The 17,401-nt window shown below is 44.8% G+C and overlaps 1 protein-coding gene across 1 annotated transcript in view; it reads left to right on the top strand.

The window, feature by feature from the left end:
• The window catches only part of LOC122807962 (chromodomain-helicase-DNA-binding protein 4-like), a 1,347,878-nt gene that overhangs the window by 759,488 nt on the left and 570,989 nt on the right, over positions 1–17,401 (top strand). Inside the window, exon 22 of the mRNA XM_044078994.1 lies at positions 6,445–6,533. Within this exon, the coding sequence (XP_043934929.1) occupies positions 6,445–6,533 (89 nt within the window). The remainder of the gene's footprint in view (positions 1–6,444; positions 6,534–17,401) is intronic.

Here is a 17,401-nt window from a genome sequence, read left to right as displayed (position 1 = left end):
ACCCCCCCCAAATGTGAATCAACCAGATAAACAGGTGAGACTGAGCCTAGTCAGGCTTGTGCTCATGTTCAGAGTATCGGACCCTGACCATGAATGGTGCAGGCACAAGTGGTGCAGCTGAAGGTGCACAGGATCTGGATTAAGACCATGTGGCTCAAACGCAAAATGAAACAGTTATGAAAAAAATTACGGTGCTGCTGTTGGCCCTAATCAGATTGGAGCTGATCCCATTGACCTTTGGCATCAACAAGAGCAGTATCAGTGATTTGGTACATGATGTTCTTCGTGTTTCACTGTTGCAGTCATTACATTTGGGTAATCTGCTGGCAGGTTGCCCTCAAGTCGGCCTGAATTCCAAAGTCTTGGGTCCTGCGGTTGCTGTCTCCTCTTCCATGACGTCAGGTCGTCAGGGGTATAAAACAAGCAGCCAGCGCCATTTTCTTTAGTCTTTCTTGCTGTGCGGTGCCTGAAGCAGAAGCATTTCGCAAGTGCTGGTTGGCTGACTCCTGAAATATTCGAGTTTGAGTTTCAGAGCCGAAGTCTTCACTAAAGCTAAGTACCCTATTAGGGAAAATTTTTTTTCTTGCTCCATACGGATGTCGGAAAAAGTTAATAATTGAATTACCTGTGGGAAGCAAATACCTCATAAGGATTTCCATTTATACTGTATTCCTTGCCTAGGCCCTGATCACAATGTGCCTGGCTGTCGGTTTTGTGCCAGATTTAACCAACGCACTATTAAGAGTTGGTATATTTTTGCCTCAAAGTATTTTGGAAACAGATTTAACTACCCACAAATGTCCGATAGCAATCTGACTACCGGAGTACATAAAAAATGCAGAGAAAAGGACAGACAGTCACTCGAGATCCAAAATCGACAAAGCTTCTCCTAAGCCAGTCGCCAGTTCGCCAGTACTCAGTGAGGCACTGTCGCAGCCCCTGATACCTGCTACTTTCGAGTCGCAGGCCCCTACCGAGACCCATGTGGAGTCCGGCACGCCACGAGATACTCAAGTATTTGACCCACGGATGTATCTCCCTCGGATGGGTCCGGAGCCGCTGAGCAGGCACCGGCTTCTGAGGGTGTATTCAGGCCTCAACATTTTTATATCAAACCGACAGCTGCAAAACCAAAGACAAAAGCAACTTCTAAATCTAAAAAACTGACGCATGAGCCACGTGCACAGGCCGCTATACCTAAAAAAACAGATGATCAAGCTGAACAAGTTGAAAAGCATACTTTGCAATGTGGTTTTGATTCCTTAGAGGCCTCCTGCAGGGCCGCAGTTACAGGATCTGTGATTAGGAGGCATGCCTGGTTAAGAGCAAAATTTGCCTGATTGTGTTAAAGCTAAATTACTGGATGCACCTTTACAGCATGAAACTCTGTGTGGTATTAAGGCAGAAAAGGTTTTAAAGAAAATGGAAGACAAAGCTAAGTCTATGCAAACTGTAAAAGACTTCTTACAAGTGCAGCCACCAAGATTCAGTAGACACTGGCCTACAAAAGATTGGTCCTTTCCTGTGTCAGGCAGAGCTCAAAGGGGCAATTCCAAACGCCCTAAGGGTTCCAGATACCAGGCACAAGACGTCAAATCAATGGGGTGCTTCTACCTCCAAATTTGGAGGAGATAAAGCGCAAACCTACAGAAAACCGTCCCAATGACTTCCCTTTGCCTTCACCAAGCACTTACCTTTTGGCAGCACCCTTAAGGGGAAAATTAGCACTTTTTGCTCAAAATTGGCAGTTAACCCAGGACAAGTGGGTGCTAAACATAGTATCACAGGGATGCAGATTCCATTTCCATACTCTGCCAATGGCAAACAGTTGGCTGGATCTGCCAAAAAATCAATGGGCAGAGGCACAGAAACAGGTTACGTCCCTCATGGAAATGGGGGCCGTTCAGCCAGTACCAAAACAGGAAAAAGGACAAGGTTTTTACTCTACCTTTCTTGGTACCCAGAAAAGACGAGGCCTGGCGGCCAATACTGGATTTATCAATTTTGAACACATACTTGAACGTTCCAAAAGTCAAAATGCTGACTTTGCAGCAGCTTCTGCCCATGCTGGGCAAGAATGCTTGGCTGGTGACATTAGACCTAAAAGAGGCATACCTGCATGTCCCAATAAGGGAATTGTCCAGAAGATACCTCAGATTCAAGGCTGGCTTAATGCATTACCAATTCTCTGCACTGCCCTTTGGCTTATCTACTGTGCCCAGGGTCTTTACAAAGTGCCTGGCACCAGTAATTGCTTTTTGCAGACAAGGAAGTATACAAATATACCCTTACTTGGACGACTGTCTCATTCAAGCAGAGAACAAGGACATTCTTCTTCAACACCTTGCGTTTGTGAAAAGGGTTCTAACATGCCTAGGGTACACTAAACTAAAAGAAATCACAACTGGTGCCCTCTCAAAAGATAACATTCCTGGGTGCAAGCTTGAATACAACCGCCCAGATGGCTTACCTCACGCCAGACAAACCAAGGCAACTGACTACTTACTTCAAACTGATGGCAACAAAAACCCAGTTGTCTGCAAGACAAACTCTGCAGGCGTTGGGCTTCATGGCATCCTGCATCCTACTGATTCCATATGCAAGACTGCATATGAGGAAAAGACTGCATATGAGGAAACTTCAATGGTACCTAAAAAGGTTTATGGAGTCAACATTGTCACAGTCTGGAAACAATGATTCCTCTCATTCCCTGCCTACAACAGGAGTTTCTATGGTGGGCAAAGGCATGTCACCAAAACGTGGGACGGGCCTTCACTCTAGCCCTGCCAGCCAAACCTTAACAGACGCATCAGATTATGCATGGGGGCCCACATGGCAGGAAGATGCATTCAGAGCATATGGACCCCAAAACAAATGCATCTACATATCAACCAAAAAGAGATGTTCGAAATGCCCTGACAGCCTTCGAGGACTTACTTCATCCAGGACAACTATTGATAGACAGACAACACCAAGGTTATGTGGTATATAAACAAGTAGGGGGGCACGCACTCATACCCCCTTTGCAGATTAGCCATGGCACTGTGGGACACAGCTTTGACTTGCCAAATACATCTTCAAGCTCAATTCCTGCCAGGAAAACAAAATACTCTGGCAGACTATTTAAGCAGAAACCTTATGGACCCTCACGAGTGGAAACTAGATCGACAAGTCTTCAGCATGATGATAAAGAAATGGGGGAGCCTGGATATAGATCTATTTGCCTCTCCTCAAAATTATCAGTTGAAAAGATTCTGCACAAGGACTTATCACAGACAAGCATGGAAAGTGGACGCCCTATCCTTCATTTGGAAAAACCTATCAGTTTACACCTTTCCTCCTCTGCCTCTTCTTCCCAGGGTCCTACTAAGTCAGACGAGAAACCAAAGATGATACTAATTGCCCTGGACTGGCCCCGCCAATACTGGTACCCAATCCTAAGGAACTTGTCTCAATACCCAGCTTGGACCTTACCTCAAAGACCTCAACTAATGTCCCAGCAAAACAATCAGATCCTGCACAATCAACTCCAGACACTGAACCTGGCAGCATGGCTGATCATGTAGTTATACAAACAACACCTCTCAGTAAAGCTGTGATGGATGTCATTTTGGAAGCCAGAAGGCCTAGTACTAGAAAATCTTATGCTGATAAATGGAAGAGATTCTGTGCTTGGAATCGAGCACAAGGAACTGATACAGCAGAACCAAATATTCCACAGATATTACAATACTTGACTGAGATGCTTGACAAAGGCCTATCTTTCTCATCAATTAAAATCCATGCCTCTGTCATTTCGGCTCATTACAATACAGAGCCACCAATCTTTACTCAGTATCTTAGAGGAGCCAAACATTTTAGGCCTCCTAGAAGATCACCAATACCTGCATGGGACCTCAATTATGTGTTGGAAAAGCTCACCCTGCCTCCATTTGAACCAGCTGCTACTGCTGATATAAAGTTCTTATCATGGAAAACAGCACTGGTACTAGCAATTACTTCAGCAAGAAGAGTCTCAGCTACAGGCCCTCATGGCTGTGGAGCCTTTTATCATGTTTTACCCAGACAGGGTGTCTGAGGACCATTCCTTCATTTATGCCTAAGGTGGTTTCCATTGTGGCTCTTAACCAAACTATTTATCTGCCAACCTTTTATCCGAATCTGAAGAACAAGGGGGAGAGAATTCTGCATTGCTTGGACGTACACAAGACAGCTAAGATTCTACTTGAGCAGGACTAAAGCTCTAAGAAAAACTGAGCAATTACTAGTGACATATGCTGCAGGATCAGAAGGAAAGGCTATTTCAAAGCAGACTATTTCAAAGTGGATAAGCCACTGCATTAGTTTCTGCTACTTACACCATGGCAAACCTGTGCCCAAGGGAATTGGGTCTCATTCCACTAGAACTGCAGCTACTACAGCAGCCTTTCTCAGAGGAGTACCAACCAAAGACATTCTAGAGGCTGCTACTTGGAGTTCTGTTCACACCTTTACAAAGCATCATCATTTGCCTCTCTACCCTAGAGCAGGATTTGCCACTGCAGTTCTCCAGGGCCTTATAGCCGCACCTAATGTTGTTTAGCTGCAGCCTCTCATCCATAGCTTTGGGATTCTATCCAAATGTAATGACTGCAACAGTGAAACACGAAGAAACATGCTGGAGGGATAGATTCCTGTACCAGAGACTTCCCATACTCTGGAACAGACTACCTATCTATGTCAAACAGAGCTCCTCATTAGCACTCTTCAAGAAAAATCTTGATTGGATGGGTAATAGGAAATTCACCCCGGGGATCACTTTTGTGGTTCTGCTTGACAGGGGCACAGGAAAATAATTTTCTTGGGTGGCGAAAGCCAGGGTACATTTTTGGCTAGGCCTGTATAGGCCCTAGGGCCAATAGCCTAGTACCTACCTATGAACGTAGTACAGCTGTGTACACTTACCATAAATGTAGATGTTCGAGTGTATTCACTGTTGCAGTCCAGGTTACCCGCCCGCCATCCCCCCTTTCATTCTGGAGTTTCTTTCCTTCTCTATCTTCTACAACCTATGTGGTGTATTTGCTTGTAGATGAAGGTAAAGTTTATATGTATGTATATGTGTGTGTATATATATATATATATATATATATATATATATATATATATATATATATATTTATTTTGCTACCTTTTTGGGGGCACGTGACATCGGAGGCAAGAAAAAGTAAAGAAAATGGCGTTGGCTGCTTGTTTTATACCCCTGACATCATGGAAGAGGAGACAGCAACCGATGCAGGACCCAAGACTGTGGAATTCAGGCTGAGGGCAACCTGCCAGCAGATTACCCAAATATAATGACTGCAACAGTGAATACACTCGAACAGCTATATTTATGGTAAGTGTACACAACTGTACTTTTTAAGGACACACACTTAATGTTTTTGCAGACTGACCTTGATTGTGTGGGAAATGGCAGCCTACCAACGCTTGCACTTCTGGCCTTCTCTGTACTCACAACCCAGAATATGGTGACATCCAAGCTGACCATGGTCTTGTATCAGCAGTAGAGTGGACCTGCCATGGATAGACCTATTTGCATCAGACAAAAATAAACTTTAAACTTTTTTTATTCCAGGTTCCTGTGCGGAAGGGCTTTGGTAGTAGACAACTTTAATATTCCCTGGTAGTGATGTCTTTGTTCATGTATGCCCTTGATGGTGTTAGTAAGAGAGCTCTAGGACAATGAATCAGGCAGTGCCAGGATTTTACTGGTACCCCCCACACACACATAACTTTGTCTCCTGTGAGATAGAGGAATGGATGTCCACAGTTTTGGAGCAAGTGCAGAGAAACCAGTCAGCTGTGTAACTGTACATGGAGTCCGGAGGCTAGGGACCTACTGTACAATGGCTTCTGAGGCTGTAGTTTGGGGGGTGGTAACAGGCTTCATTGCAAGTAGAATAGGGCTATTTTGGAATAATATGAATAGTTCCAGATTCCTGTGCAGAAGGGCTTGGGTGGTAGACACCTTTAATATTCCCTGGCTTGGGGATCTTCTATGTCTGTGCATTCCCCCTGACAGTATTACTAAGGGAGCTGTAGAACAACGGATCAGGCAGTAACATGATTTTGCTGGAAAGAACTAAGAAACATGGCATCTGGCCCTTCATGGGAGCTTTCTGCATGTGGGTGATGGTTTTGTGGTGGATAAGCTTGTAAGAACTGAAGTGAAGTTATGCTGTTTAGTGATGTGTGTGGGCATAACAAAGTAACCTGCTGGCTGAGGTGCTGTCCAGATCAGTGGTTATGGTGGGTGTTTTGTAACTTTTGCCTCTGTTTGAAGTATGTATACAGTGGCTTGCAGATACCGTCAGAGCTATGCGGCAGAATTTGTGCCATCCAATTGCTCCTGTAGTACCCAGAAGTTTATTCTGTACTTCAGCTTGTATTTCTTTCCTGCAGCCACTCGTAGGCCAAGTCGAAAGGGACTGCGCACAGAAAAGGACAAACCATTGCCACCTCTTCTTGCCAGAGTGGGTGGTAATATTGAGGTATGTGAACTTTTATTTATCTGCCAGTTAAATCTGAAGTGAATAATTTTCACCTTTCTGATTACTCAAGTTTAATAAGAGGCACCAAGTAGCTTAGTATTTTTAAAGGCTTGATCCTAGTTTGTTTAGCAGTTGAGTAAACAGAGTAAGTTGCAGTGTATACGGAATATGTTTGGAGTATGTGATACGTAGGCATATGTTACCTGAGATGGATGGATGATGCAAAGCAGAAACACTAAGGCCATCAAGAAAGTAGTGGGATAGCTGTAATTGTATGTGGGGGTATCTGCAGAACATTAGTAATTCAGTGGGCAGACTAGGCAAGGCGACATGTCGTTTCCTGACCTTTTGAATGCTGACAGTGCATGTCACTTTCCTTTCAAGGGAGGGGGAGGATACAAGTTAGCTGTTTGGTCCTGAGTGCGTATGTACTGAGCGTTGTGTGCTTTTTGTTTTTACTGCACAGTATTTTTTCCAGTGTATTACATGTACTGCTCCCATAAATATCCTGTTGTGGTTGTCCAGCCATGCTGCTGCTGTCCATAAAGAAACAAGCGATGGCACTTCATAGTTATCTTCGGACCTTAGACGATGCATTCGAGTACCCATTTCTTTGCCCCTAATAATTCCCAGCACCTTCTGTAGAGCCCTTGGAGAGTGCGAGTAGATGTACAAAACTGGCATCCTCTGGGTGCAGTTAAAGGTTCTGAAATAGTCCAGTACTCAACAACACCTTCCCCAGTGAACATAAAACAAGGGTGTTAGTTAGATTCAGTAAAATAAATACTTTGGTCACACTTTGGATCAGGGCTTTAAGACTAAAAGGATGTTACAAGGTAAATTGAGGATAAGATAAATGGGTAAGCCGTGGCCGAAGGTATGGGTATGACTCGACAAATGCTTATGTGGACAGCCAGAGCCATAGTTATCGAAAGACTTGTCTGGTTAAAAATCTGGCCACTTTGAGGCTGCAGTGGAGCAACTTTTAAACGCTTCTCTGGCTAATGACTTGCTCCAATAGCCTTCCTGTGCATAACATATTTGAAGGGCTGGTAAAGAAGACAAGACCATCAAAGTATCTTTTTCACCTGTGTAGCCCAGATACCCCACCAAACAGTGGCTGCAGTATAAAAAGTATTCAGAAAAAGAACTGTACAAAGTAATCTTAAGGGCAGGAGTCGGGGAAAGGGGCTTAGCAGCAAATCCCCATTGCAGTTCTGACTACAGAATTCCCTTTCTTTCTATTCCTGTGCATCTTCTGGTTAGGAGACTGACTCCCTTATTCCATTCAGAGGTAGTTTTACTTTACCTCAGACACTTGGGTGAGAGATTTTCAAGTTGAAAAATGAGTTCTGGGAGATGTTTATCTCTGTTACAGTAGGCTAAGATGTGGGCCAAGGTTATAACAATATGACGGCTTCCAAATCTTTAGGGTACTTTCCATGATCTAACAGGAAATCAGTATAAAGTCGGTGGTTAGGGTGCAAAAACTTTCAGAACTTTCCTGCTGTCAAAGTGCACTTTTCAATGCAAGCTTTGACCGCCATTCTGCTAGTGCTTCTCCAGTGCTAGGTAGGCAAGTACTTTGGGAAATACCTCACACATTTTGTGAAGCAAAGTTCCTTTTCTGTCAGAAATTATTGCTAAGGGTTAGGAAAAGTGTTTTTAGTGGTTCTCACTAAAACAGTTTGCTACAAAACTTAATTTAGTCAGGATTTCTTATGGGGGAAATTCTTCACTATTTGTGTGGGTGGTGTGCGTAAGGTTTACTTTTGTGCCAGAAATTGTAGATAGTGGCTAGAACTAGTGGTGCAGGGGTAGTCATTTAAAATTGCAACTCAAAACTTACATTTTCAACTCTGGTTATACAGACTGTCGAAAGCCCTGCTTGACGGTCACTTATTTCAATAGAGCATGGGCTACACTTCAGGCTCATTGATTCTTCCCACCCCAGTCTGCAAGAATAAAGTTTGTTTGTTTATACGAGAATCTTTGCTCTCTAAGCCAGCTTTCTCATCTCAGCTGCTGATGAGCGACTCTGCTGTGAACATTTCAGGTACTTCAGTCCACTCAGATTTCTCTAGTTCCCTCTGGTGTTAAGCCGCTAAGCACTATTACACATACTCTGCATCTGTTGGGCTGTTCTCTTCATGCAAGGAAGAACCACATTTGTTGGTATCTGTGAAGGGAGCAGATGATGTACCACAAAGCCATTCTGAGAAGTTCAGTTCTTGAGAATGGGGCAGTCCTTTGCGCAGTCTCTTTCTGGGGGATCTCCAAGGAAAAGAAAGTTAAGTTGGGCATTTTTTTCTCTTTCACTTGGGAAAGACAAGAAAGATTGTGTAGGTTTTGCCAAGTTTATTTCATGCCTTTCAAGCTTTATATTTTGATTTTCTTTTAATTCAAAGAGATTTATTTTTTATCTCTGTCATATTGATTCTCAGTCTGAGAGGGAGGAATTGGATTTGGATTTTTTTTTTCAAGTTCCTTCCCCACAGGAGGGAGAATGACTGAAAGCTCATAAGAGGATGTATGAATATAAATTCTCAGACTATCTCGCCACCAGCCCAAACACAGGTCTTGCACACATCTTTCTCATTTTTGTGTAGTCATTTGTACTGTAAGCCTTCTCTGATGCAGCCCAAGTACCCATTGAGGAACCTTCCTTTCTTGCTTATACTGTTTTCTGTGATTTTCTTAGATGTCCGCTAGGAGGGGAAGTGTGTGGTAGGTAGATACCTTACAAAGACCTCCAATCCCTATGCCTGTTTTACTTGGGCACAAAACACGACTATAAATCATGTCTATCTGCTAGTCCTTCATACCCAAGATATTGTGATCCAGTTTGTCTTTGAATACTTTTTACAGACCCAGTGTCTAAAGCGGTTGACCCAGTCTAAGATGGAGGACCCCCTACACACACCTGATGTACAGTTTGCTCCGAAGAAAAAGCTCAAGAGGCCTAGGCCCAAAGCAAGGTCTAATTACAATGTACACGTTGAGGTTACAGAACCCACAGTATGTCCGACTCTACCTCAGACGCCCTCTACTTGCAACCCTGTTGAAGGCCAGTATCGTGTCAGAGGACCACATGTCTGAATTGACTGCTGCTATGATGGAGGAGGGAAGAACCAAGGATATTTATTTCAAAGGGACCAAAGGGCATCCCTCAGATGTCCTTCTATTCCAATGTTGCAGTATTCATTTGATGTGAGATTTTCAGCCTCAGGCGATCTGACATTGGCTCCTATACAAAAGCTTTTGCCTGGCTGCTATAGATATGTGGGGCGTCACACGTAGGGCCATAAACCAGGGACCATAAATGTGATGTCTGCATGCAAAGACATCAGAACTTTTCATCCGCAGACGTAGTCACTTCAGTTGTTCAGCTCCTACTAACAATTACTTCGGAAAGGTAAGTACCCTGTTGGGATTTTTTGTTTTCATTTATCATTGCTTGTGCTTGGTTTGCTGTAGTTCTTGGCCGATGTAATTTAAAAAGGCAAATGTAATTGCGGCCGGCAGATAACGCACAAATTCCCACGATAAGTGCATATTTTGTCTAGGTAGGGAACACGACCAAATGTAGTGTTCCATTTGAAAGTTCTTAGTGACCAAGATGCTTAGCAGTCATTTGGCTGCATTAAAATTGTATGTCAAGAACCAGTGTCTGAAATGCCTAGCCCTTAGGATGGACCTGAAATCGGTCGACCAACCCGAACTGCCCAGGAAGAAGGCCAGAGTTTCCAGGCCTATTCCTGCTTGCCACTCCGCTATCGGATGTTCTGCCTGCTTCCGCTATAGGGGTCGAGGAACGCCTGATTTCTCAGTCAGCTTTGACAGCTCCTGTTGAGGAAGCCATTTCTGCAGCCACTGAATACACGTCCGCGGAGACTATTCAACTGTCGGCACCAACCAATGTCAAGGGGGAATCTCTTGTTTAATGACTGAGTCCTCTCCTACTGCAGGCCGGGCTTCAATCCCTAGGCAGTCCCTGAAGCCTACTCCTAAGAAAAGACAGAAGACAAAACATATCAAGATAAAACATATCACATATCACTTTTCCTTCTGAAGTACAGCCAGATTGGCAGTCTTTCACAAATTCTCTTATGCAGGCCTTCATGGCTGTTAGGCCCACAGGCCTTGCTCCTTAGACCATCCCTGTGCTCAGCCCTCATCCAGCCTCTGCCTCTTCCCCCCCAACATCAAACTTCTCAAGAGGGAGAACAGCAGTATGATTATTCCTCAGAGAAATCAGTTTATTGTGTGTCTCAAATTGCTTCCCCTGTTGACTACTGTTCCAAATGGAGTACTTCCAGTGGGACACTACCCTGATGTCTGACACACAGAAGAGATACTTTGAACTACTGCAACTGGAGTCTCCCTCTCCTTCAGCAATACCTCCAGTGCTCCCAGCCTTCCTGGATGCATTCAACTCTGTAAGAACCCTGACTCAGTCCTCACCCCCTAAAAGACCAAACAGGTTTTATAAGGTGCCTGATGAGCTAAAATTCCTGGTAAAACTTCCACTGGCAGATCTTGCTGTCACTGCTGTGGCTCCTGACAGACCATCTAGACTGGTACCGTCTGCCTCGCTCTTACCCACAGATAAGGACCTTAAAACCATGGATAGACTGGGGGAAAAGTGCATACTTCCCCCACCTTAGCTTTCAGAGCCATTAATTACCAAACACACATGGTAAAGTATGCTCTGGTCCTAGTGTCCCAGGCCTCCACCCTCCTAGCCTCTACACCAGACTATCCTACAAAGTCTGACATTGCATCAAATCTGTCCCTAGTCACCCAAGTAGCCAGACACTTATCAGGTGTAGCTATGATGCATAAGTTCATAGGTAGGTACTAGGCTATCTGCCCGAAGGCATTTATAAGCCTAGCCAGAATGTGTTGGCTTTTGCCACCCCCTTAGATTAGTTCCCTGTGCCTCTGTCTAGCAGCGCCACTGAAGTGATCCCCGAGGTAAACTTTGTTTCCCATCCACTCGTCAAGATTTCTTTTGAGTGTTAGCGAGGAGCTCTGCCTAATGTAGATTGGGATCTTGTTCCAAAGCATGGGAAGTCTCTGGGACAGGAATCTATCCCTCCAGCACGTCCAGTTTATTGTTGTGATGAGGTTTAGATCCCTAGAGTGTGTGGCTCTCAGGGATAAGATGTTCATCGTGCATACAGCTGCAGTCATAACAGATGGGTTCTCCTGCCGTCAGGCGGGTCCTCGGTCGGCCGAATTCCAAAGTCTAGGTCGGGCGTCTGTTGTCGTCGCTTCTTCCGTGACGTCAATGCGACAGGAGTATAAAGGAACCAGCCGACGCCATTTTCTTCAGTCTTTCTTGCCGCGCGGTGCCCGAAGCAGAAGCAGTTCGCAAGAGCCGGTCGGCCAGCTCCTGAAATTACGAAAATTTGGAAACCGAAGTCTTCTTGAAAGCTAAGTACCCCGTTGGGGAAACTCTTCTTGCCTCAGACCGATGTCAGACAAAGTTAATAATTGTATTTCATGTGGGAAGCAAATACTGCATAAGGATTTCCATTCCCTCTGTATACCTCGTTTAGGCCCAGACCACGACGTCTGTCTGTCGCTTTTGTGCTACATTCAACAAACGCACCATTAAGCATCGGGCGGAGTTCGCTCAGCATTATTTTGGAAAAACATTTAACTATATTATGTCGTCGGATACTCCGACTCCAGTTTTGTCTAAACGCAAAGATAAGGACCGACACACGAGGTCCGCGGCCTCTACAGACACCACGCCAAAGCCGACTACACGTGGTCCGGTTCTCAGCGAGGCGCCTACGCAGCCCCTGACTACTGACGACACTTCATTGTCTGTGTCTCCTGTGCCCGAGGTCGCAGGTTCCTCAGCCCACACCCTGACTACAGATACCGAAGCCACTCCTGGCGTTGAACCTCAAAATGTGGACAGGTCTACCTCCACTCAAGGTGTCTTCAGACCTTCTTCCTCTTTTTCCATTAAGGCTTTCACTAAGTCTAAAGCAGCCATGCATTCTAAGAGACAAGCTACACAGGACCCATATCCAGGCCCCATGCCTAAAAACAGATGCTTAAAATGGCTGAGGATTTAATTACTCTTATCAGGGGTTCTCAACCCCCACCGGACAAAAGGACCAGAGTGGAGAAAGAATCCCCCTCTGATCAGGGCTCCATTATTTCAGAGCACTCTGATGAGGAACATTCTTACTCCCCTTTTGAAGACTCTGATGCAGAGAAGTCCATTCCTTCTGTATCCCCCCCCCCCCCCCCCAGAGGATTATTCATTTGGGGAAACTTTGCATACCTTAAGGGAACACTTCCACTGGGAAGGCCAAGATTATTCAGATTCCAAGAAAAGGCTTAGGGAATTTCTTTTGCTACCTCAGCACAGGCCTCTGGCTATACCTCCTGTCTTGGACATCCTAGATGATGTTTACTCGGAGGCCTGCCTTAACCCGGATTCTCTGCCTCCAGCCCCAGTCAAGCCTGGCAGGTGCTACAGGGTTCCTGACTCACACCAATTTCTATACAAAAGCCATGCTGCTGACCCAGAAACCATCTCACAGGGCCCCAAGGGAATTAAGGCCTCCACTGCTAAAAATCCATTGCCTTCCGAGAGTGATTCCAGATCCTTAGAAAGGTGGGGAAAAAAGGTATATACCTCGGCTACCTTAACCATGAGGGCCTTAAACTGTCAGTTCCATATGCTAAAATACCAACAGCTTTTGTTATCACAATTGAAAAGTAAAATGTCACAACCTGAACAACCAGACTTGAAGGAGTTGCAGGATTTGATACATAGTGCAGAACAAGTGGGTAAGCATACCTTACAATGTGGTTTTGATGCTCTAGAGGCCTCATGTAGAGCTGCTGTTACAAGATCAGTCATACATAGACATGCCTGGCTCAAGGAACAAACCTTGCCTGATCATGTCAAAGCTAAATTACTAGATGCCCCTCTACAAAAGGATGTATTATTTGGTGCTAATGCTGAGGAGGTATTAAGGAAAATGGAGGAAAAGGCTAAATCAATGCAAACTGTGAAAGATTTTCTACAGGTACAAACCCCCACATTTCAGTAGAAATTGGCCTTCGAAAAATTGGTCCTTTCCAGCCACGGACAGACCCCAAAGAGGTAGATAGAAGCGCCCCAGGGGCAGAGGACAATCCCATGGATCGTTTAGAGGCAGACAATGGCAAGCTGCTACACAGAGGTGGTGAGGATAATTCGCAATCATTCAGAATGCAAGCCCAATGACTTTCCCCTTTGCATGCCAAGCAAGACTCAAATGGCAGCACCCTTAGGAGGAAAACTGGCATTATTTTCAAAAAGTTGGCATATTGTCACAAAAGACAAATGGATCCTGGACATTATAAACAGAGGCTACAGATTCCATTTTCACACCCTTCCAAAAATGAGAGGCATGCCAAACCTGCCACACAATCAAAGGGCAGAGGCGCAAAGGCAGATTACAGATCTTATAGACATGAAAGCTATTCAAGAGGTACCTACGCACGAACAAGGTCGAGGTTTTTATTCCAGACTATTCCTGGTACCAAGGAAGGGAAAAGATTGGAGACCTATTCTGGACCTATCCATCCTAAACACATTTCTACTTGTACCAAAATTCAAGATGCTCACTCTACAGCAGCTTCTTCCCATGCTGGGCAAGGAGTCTTGGCTGGTAACATTGGACCTCAAGGAGGCATACCTGCATGTCCCAGTCAGACAAAATTGCAGAAGATACCTCAAATTTCTTGCAGGTTCAACCCATTATCAATTCTCTGCATTGCCCTTTGGCTTATCTGCTGCGCCCAGAGTATTCACAAAATGCCTGGCATCAGTAATTGCCTACTGCAGACTTCAAGGGATACAAATATACCCCTATTTGGACTGCCTGATCCAAGCGGACAGCAAGCACATTCTTCTGAAACATCTGGCTTATGTAATAATGTTGTTGAACTCTGGGATACACAGTCAACAAAAAGAAATCAAGGCTAATACCCTCTCGAAAGATAATTTTCCTGGGTGCCAACTTGGACACAAACACCCAGATGGCCTACCTCACGCCAGAGAAGCAGGGGCAACTAACTCAATACTTCAGAACACTAGCAAATTGCACCGGTCTGACTGCAAGGAAAATCCTGCAGGCTCTGGGATTCATGGCATCTTGCATCTTACTAATCCCATGTGCAAAGCTGCATATGAGAAAACTTCAGTAGTACCTGAAAAACCTATGGTCTCAACACAGCCACAGTTTGGAAACAATAATACCACTTATTCCATGTCTACAAAAGGAATTTCTGTGGTGGGCTCAAGCATGCCAAACAAACACAGGTCTTCCATTCAGCAAGCCTCAAACAAATCAAGTAATCACAACAGATGCCTCTGACTAAGCCTGGGGGGCGCACAAGGCAGATCGGTGCATTCAGGGCAAATGGTCCCAAAAAGAAAAGCACCTTCACATCAATCAAAAGGAAATGCTAGCAGTAATAAATGCTGTTATAGCTTTCAAAGACCTTCTGCAACCAGGTCAACTATTGATAAGAACGGACAACACCACAGTTATGTGGTACATAAACCGGGAGGAACACATTCATACCCCCTATGCAGACTGGCCATGTCCCTTTGGAACATGGCCATGGACTTACAAATCGAACTACAAGCGCAGTACTTGCCAGGCAAGGAAAACACGCTGGCAGACAACCTAAGCAGAAATATGACAGACCCACACGAATGGAAGTTGCATCCAAAAGTTTTTACAGAAATAATCCAAGCATGGGGAAGGCCAGACATAGATCTCTTTGCCTCCCACAAAAATCACCAATTGACAAAATTCTGCTCAAGGATTTTCCATCCAAAGGCCTGGAGAGTGGACGCTCTCTCTTTCAGTTGGACATAAATGACAGTTTATGCCTTCCCACCTCTTCCTCTGCTGCCCAAAGTTCTATTGAAAACCAGAGCAGACAGACCAAAGATGATTCTCATTGCTCCAGACTGGCCAAGACAACACTGGTACCCACTCCTGAGGAGCCTGACGCATTCCCCACCATGTACCCTGCCTCTAATGCCTCTTCTCCTGACTCAGCACAGCTTCAAAACTCTTCACAGCCAGCTAAAAACACTCAATCTAGCCGCATGGAAGATTCCTTAGCATCACAACAGACCCTACTCTCCAAGGAGGTGCAGGATGACATTTTGGAGGCTAGAAGGCCGTCATCTAGAAAAGCTTACACTGCAAAATGGAAACGGTTTTGTGTCTGGAATGAGAAAAAGGGTCAGGATCTTGGAAAACTGAATTTACCTCAAATACTACAGTATCTAGCTGAGCTGCTAAGCAGTGGACTTTCATTCTACTCCATCAAAATCCATGCCTCAGCCATTTCTGCAGAATACAACACTGATCCACCCTTATTCTCTCACCCTCTCTTAAGACTGTTCCTCAGAGGGGCTAAGAATCTAAGACCCCCCCCAGGAAACAACCAATACTTGCTTGGGATCTCAATTTTATTCTGGAAAAACTGACCTTGCCTCCCTTTGAGCCAGGTGCCTCATCAGATTTGCAATATTTATCCTGGAAAACAGCTTTCCTTCTGGCTATTACCTCAGCTCGTAGAGTTTCAGAACTACAAGCTCTCATGGCTGTGCAGCCTTTTTTCATCTTCCATCAGGACAGAGTTTGCTTTGAACCAACCCGTCCTTTATGCCTAAAGTGGTATCCAGGGTAGCTTTGAATCCGGCCATACACTTACCTACCTTTTATCCTAATCCTCAAAACAAAGGGGAGAGATTACTACATTCCTTGGACATCCACAGACAACTGCGTTATTTGGACAGAACAAAGCCTTTCAGAAAATCAGAACAGCTCTTTGTGTGTCCTATGCTGTAGGAGCTCAAGGAAAGCCAGTTTCCAAACAGACAATCTCAAAATGGATAGCCCACTGCATACGCTTTTGCTATTCTTTTCATGGCAAAACTGTACCTACAGGCATCAGATCTCACTCCACAAGGGCCACAGCTACCTCCGCAGCTTTCCTCGGAGGAGTTCCTACCAAAGATATTTTGGAAGCAGCCACTTGGAGTTCTGTGCATACCTTCTCCAAGCACTACCACCTACCATTATACTCCAAAACTAGAGCAGGCTTTGCCACTGCAGTCTTGCAGGGCATCCTGGCTCCTCCTAGTTCCACCTAGTGCCTACCACCCCTTACTTAGCTTTGGGATTCTACCCATCTGTTATGACTGCAGCTGTATGCACGATGAACAGTACAGTTTTGTACCTACCATAAATGTAGATGTTATTCATTTAATGTGTATTTGCTTGCAACTACTGTATTTTGATTATATTGCATTGCTTTATTACACAAATTTATGTATTGCCTTCCTTTTGGGGGCACCTGACAATCTGGGGCAAGAAAAACTGAAGAAAATGGCATCGGCTGGTTCCTTTATACCCCTGTCGCACTGACATCCGGGAAGAAGTGACGACAACCGACTCCGGACCTAGACTTTGGAATTCGGCCGACCGAGGACCCGCCTGACGGCAGGAGAACCCATCTGTTATGACTGCAGCTGTATTAGCACTCGAACATCTACATTTATGGTAGGTACAAAACTACTTTTTTCTTTAGGTGGAGCATGTCCATCAATTCTGGGTTGGATATGGCCTTGTATGTCTGGCAGAGATCACCTCTGAGTAGGCGGTATGCAATAGAGTACAGCTGTAATTTCTTCAGTCAAGCTGCATAGGGCATCTGTTTGAGGCCAGTGATCCTCTTGATCAGGTACTTCTGTGGTCTTTCTAGCTGTTGCAGGTGTCTTGTAAGGTACATCCCAAATGGGGCATTGTATTCAATGATGGGTC

This window comes from Protopterus annectens, chromosome 8.part0 (assembly GCF_019279795.1).
Source record: "Protopterus annectens isolate FY-2018-M chromosome 8.part0, PAN1.0, whole genome shotgun sequence".
NCBI lineage: Eukaryota > Metazoa > Chordata > Ceratodontiformes > Protopteridae > Protopterus > Protopterus annectens.
The sequence above is the reverse complement of the archived record's forward strand: the minus strand, read 5'-3'. Positions and strand labels throughout refer to the sequence as shown.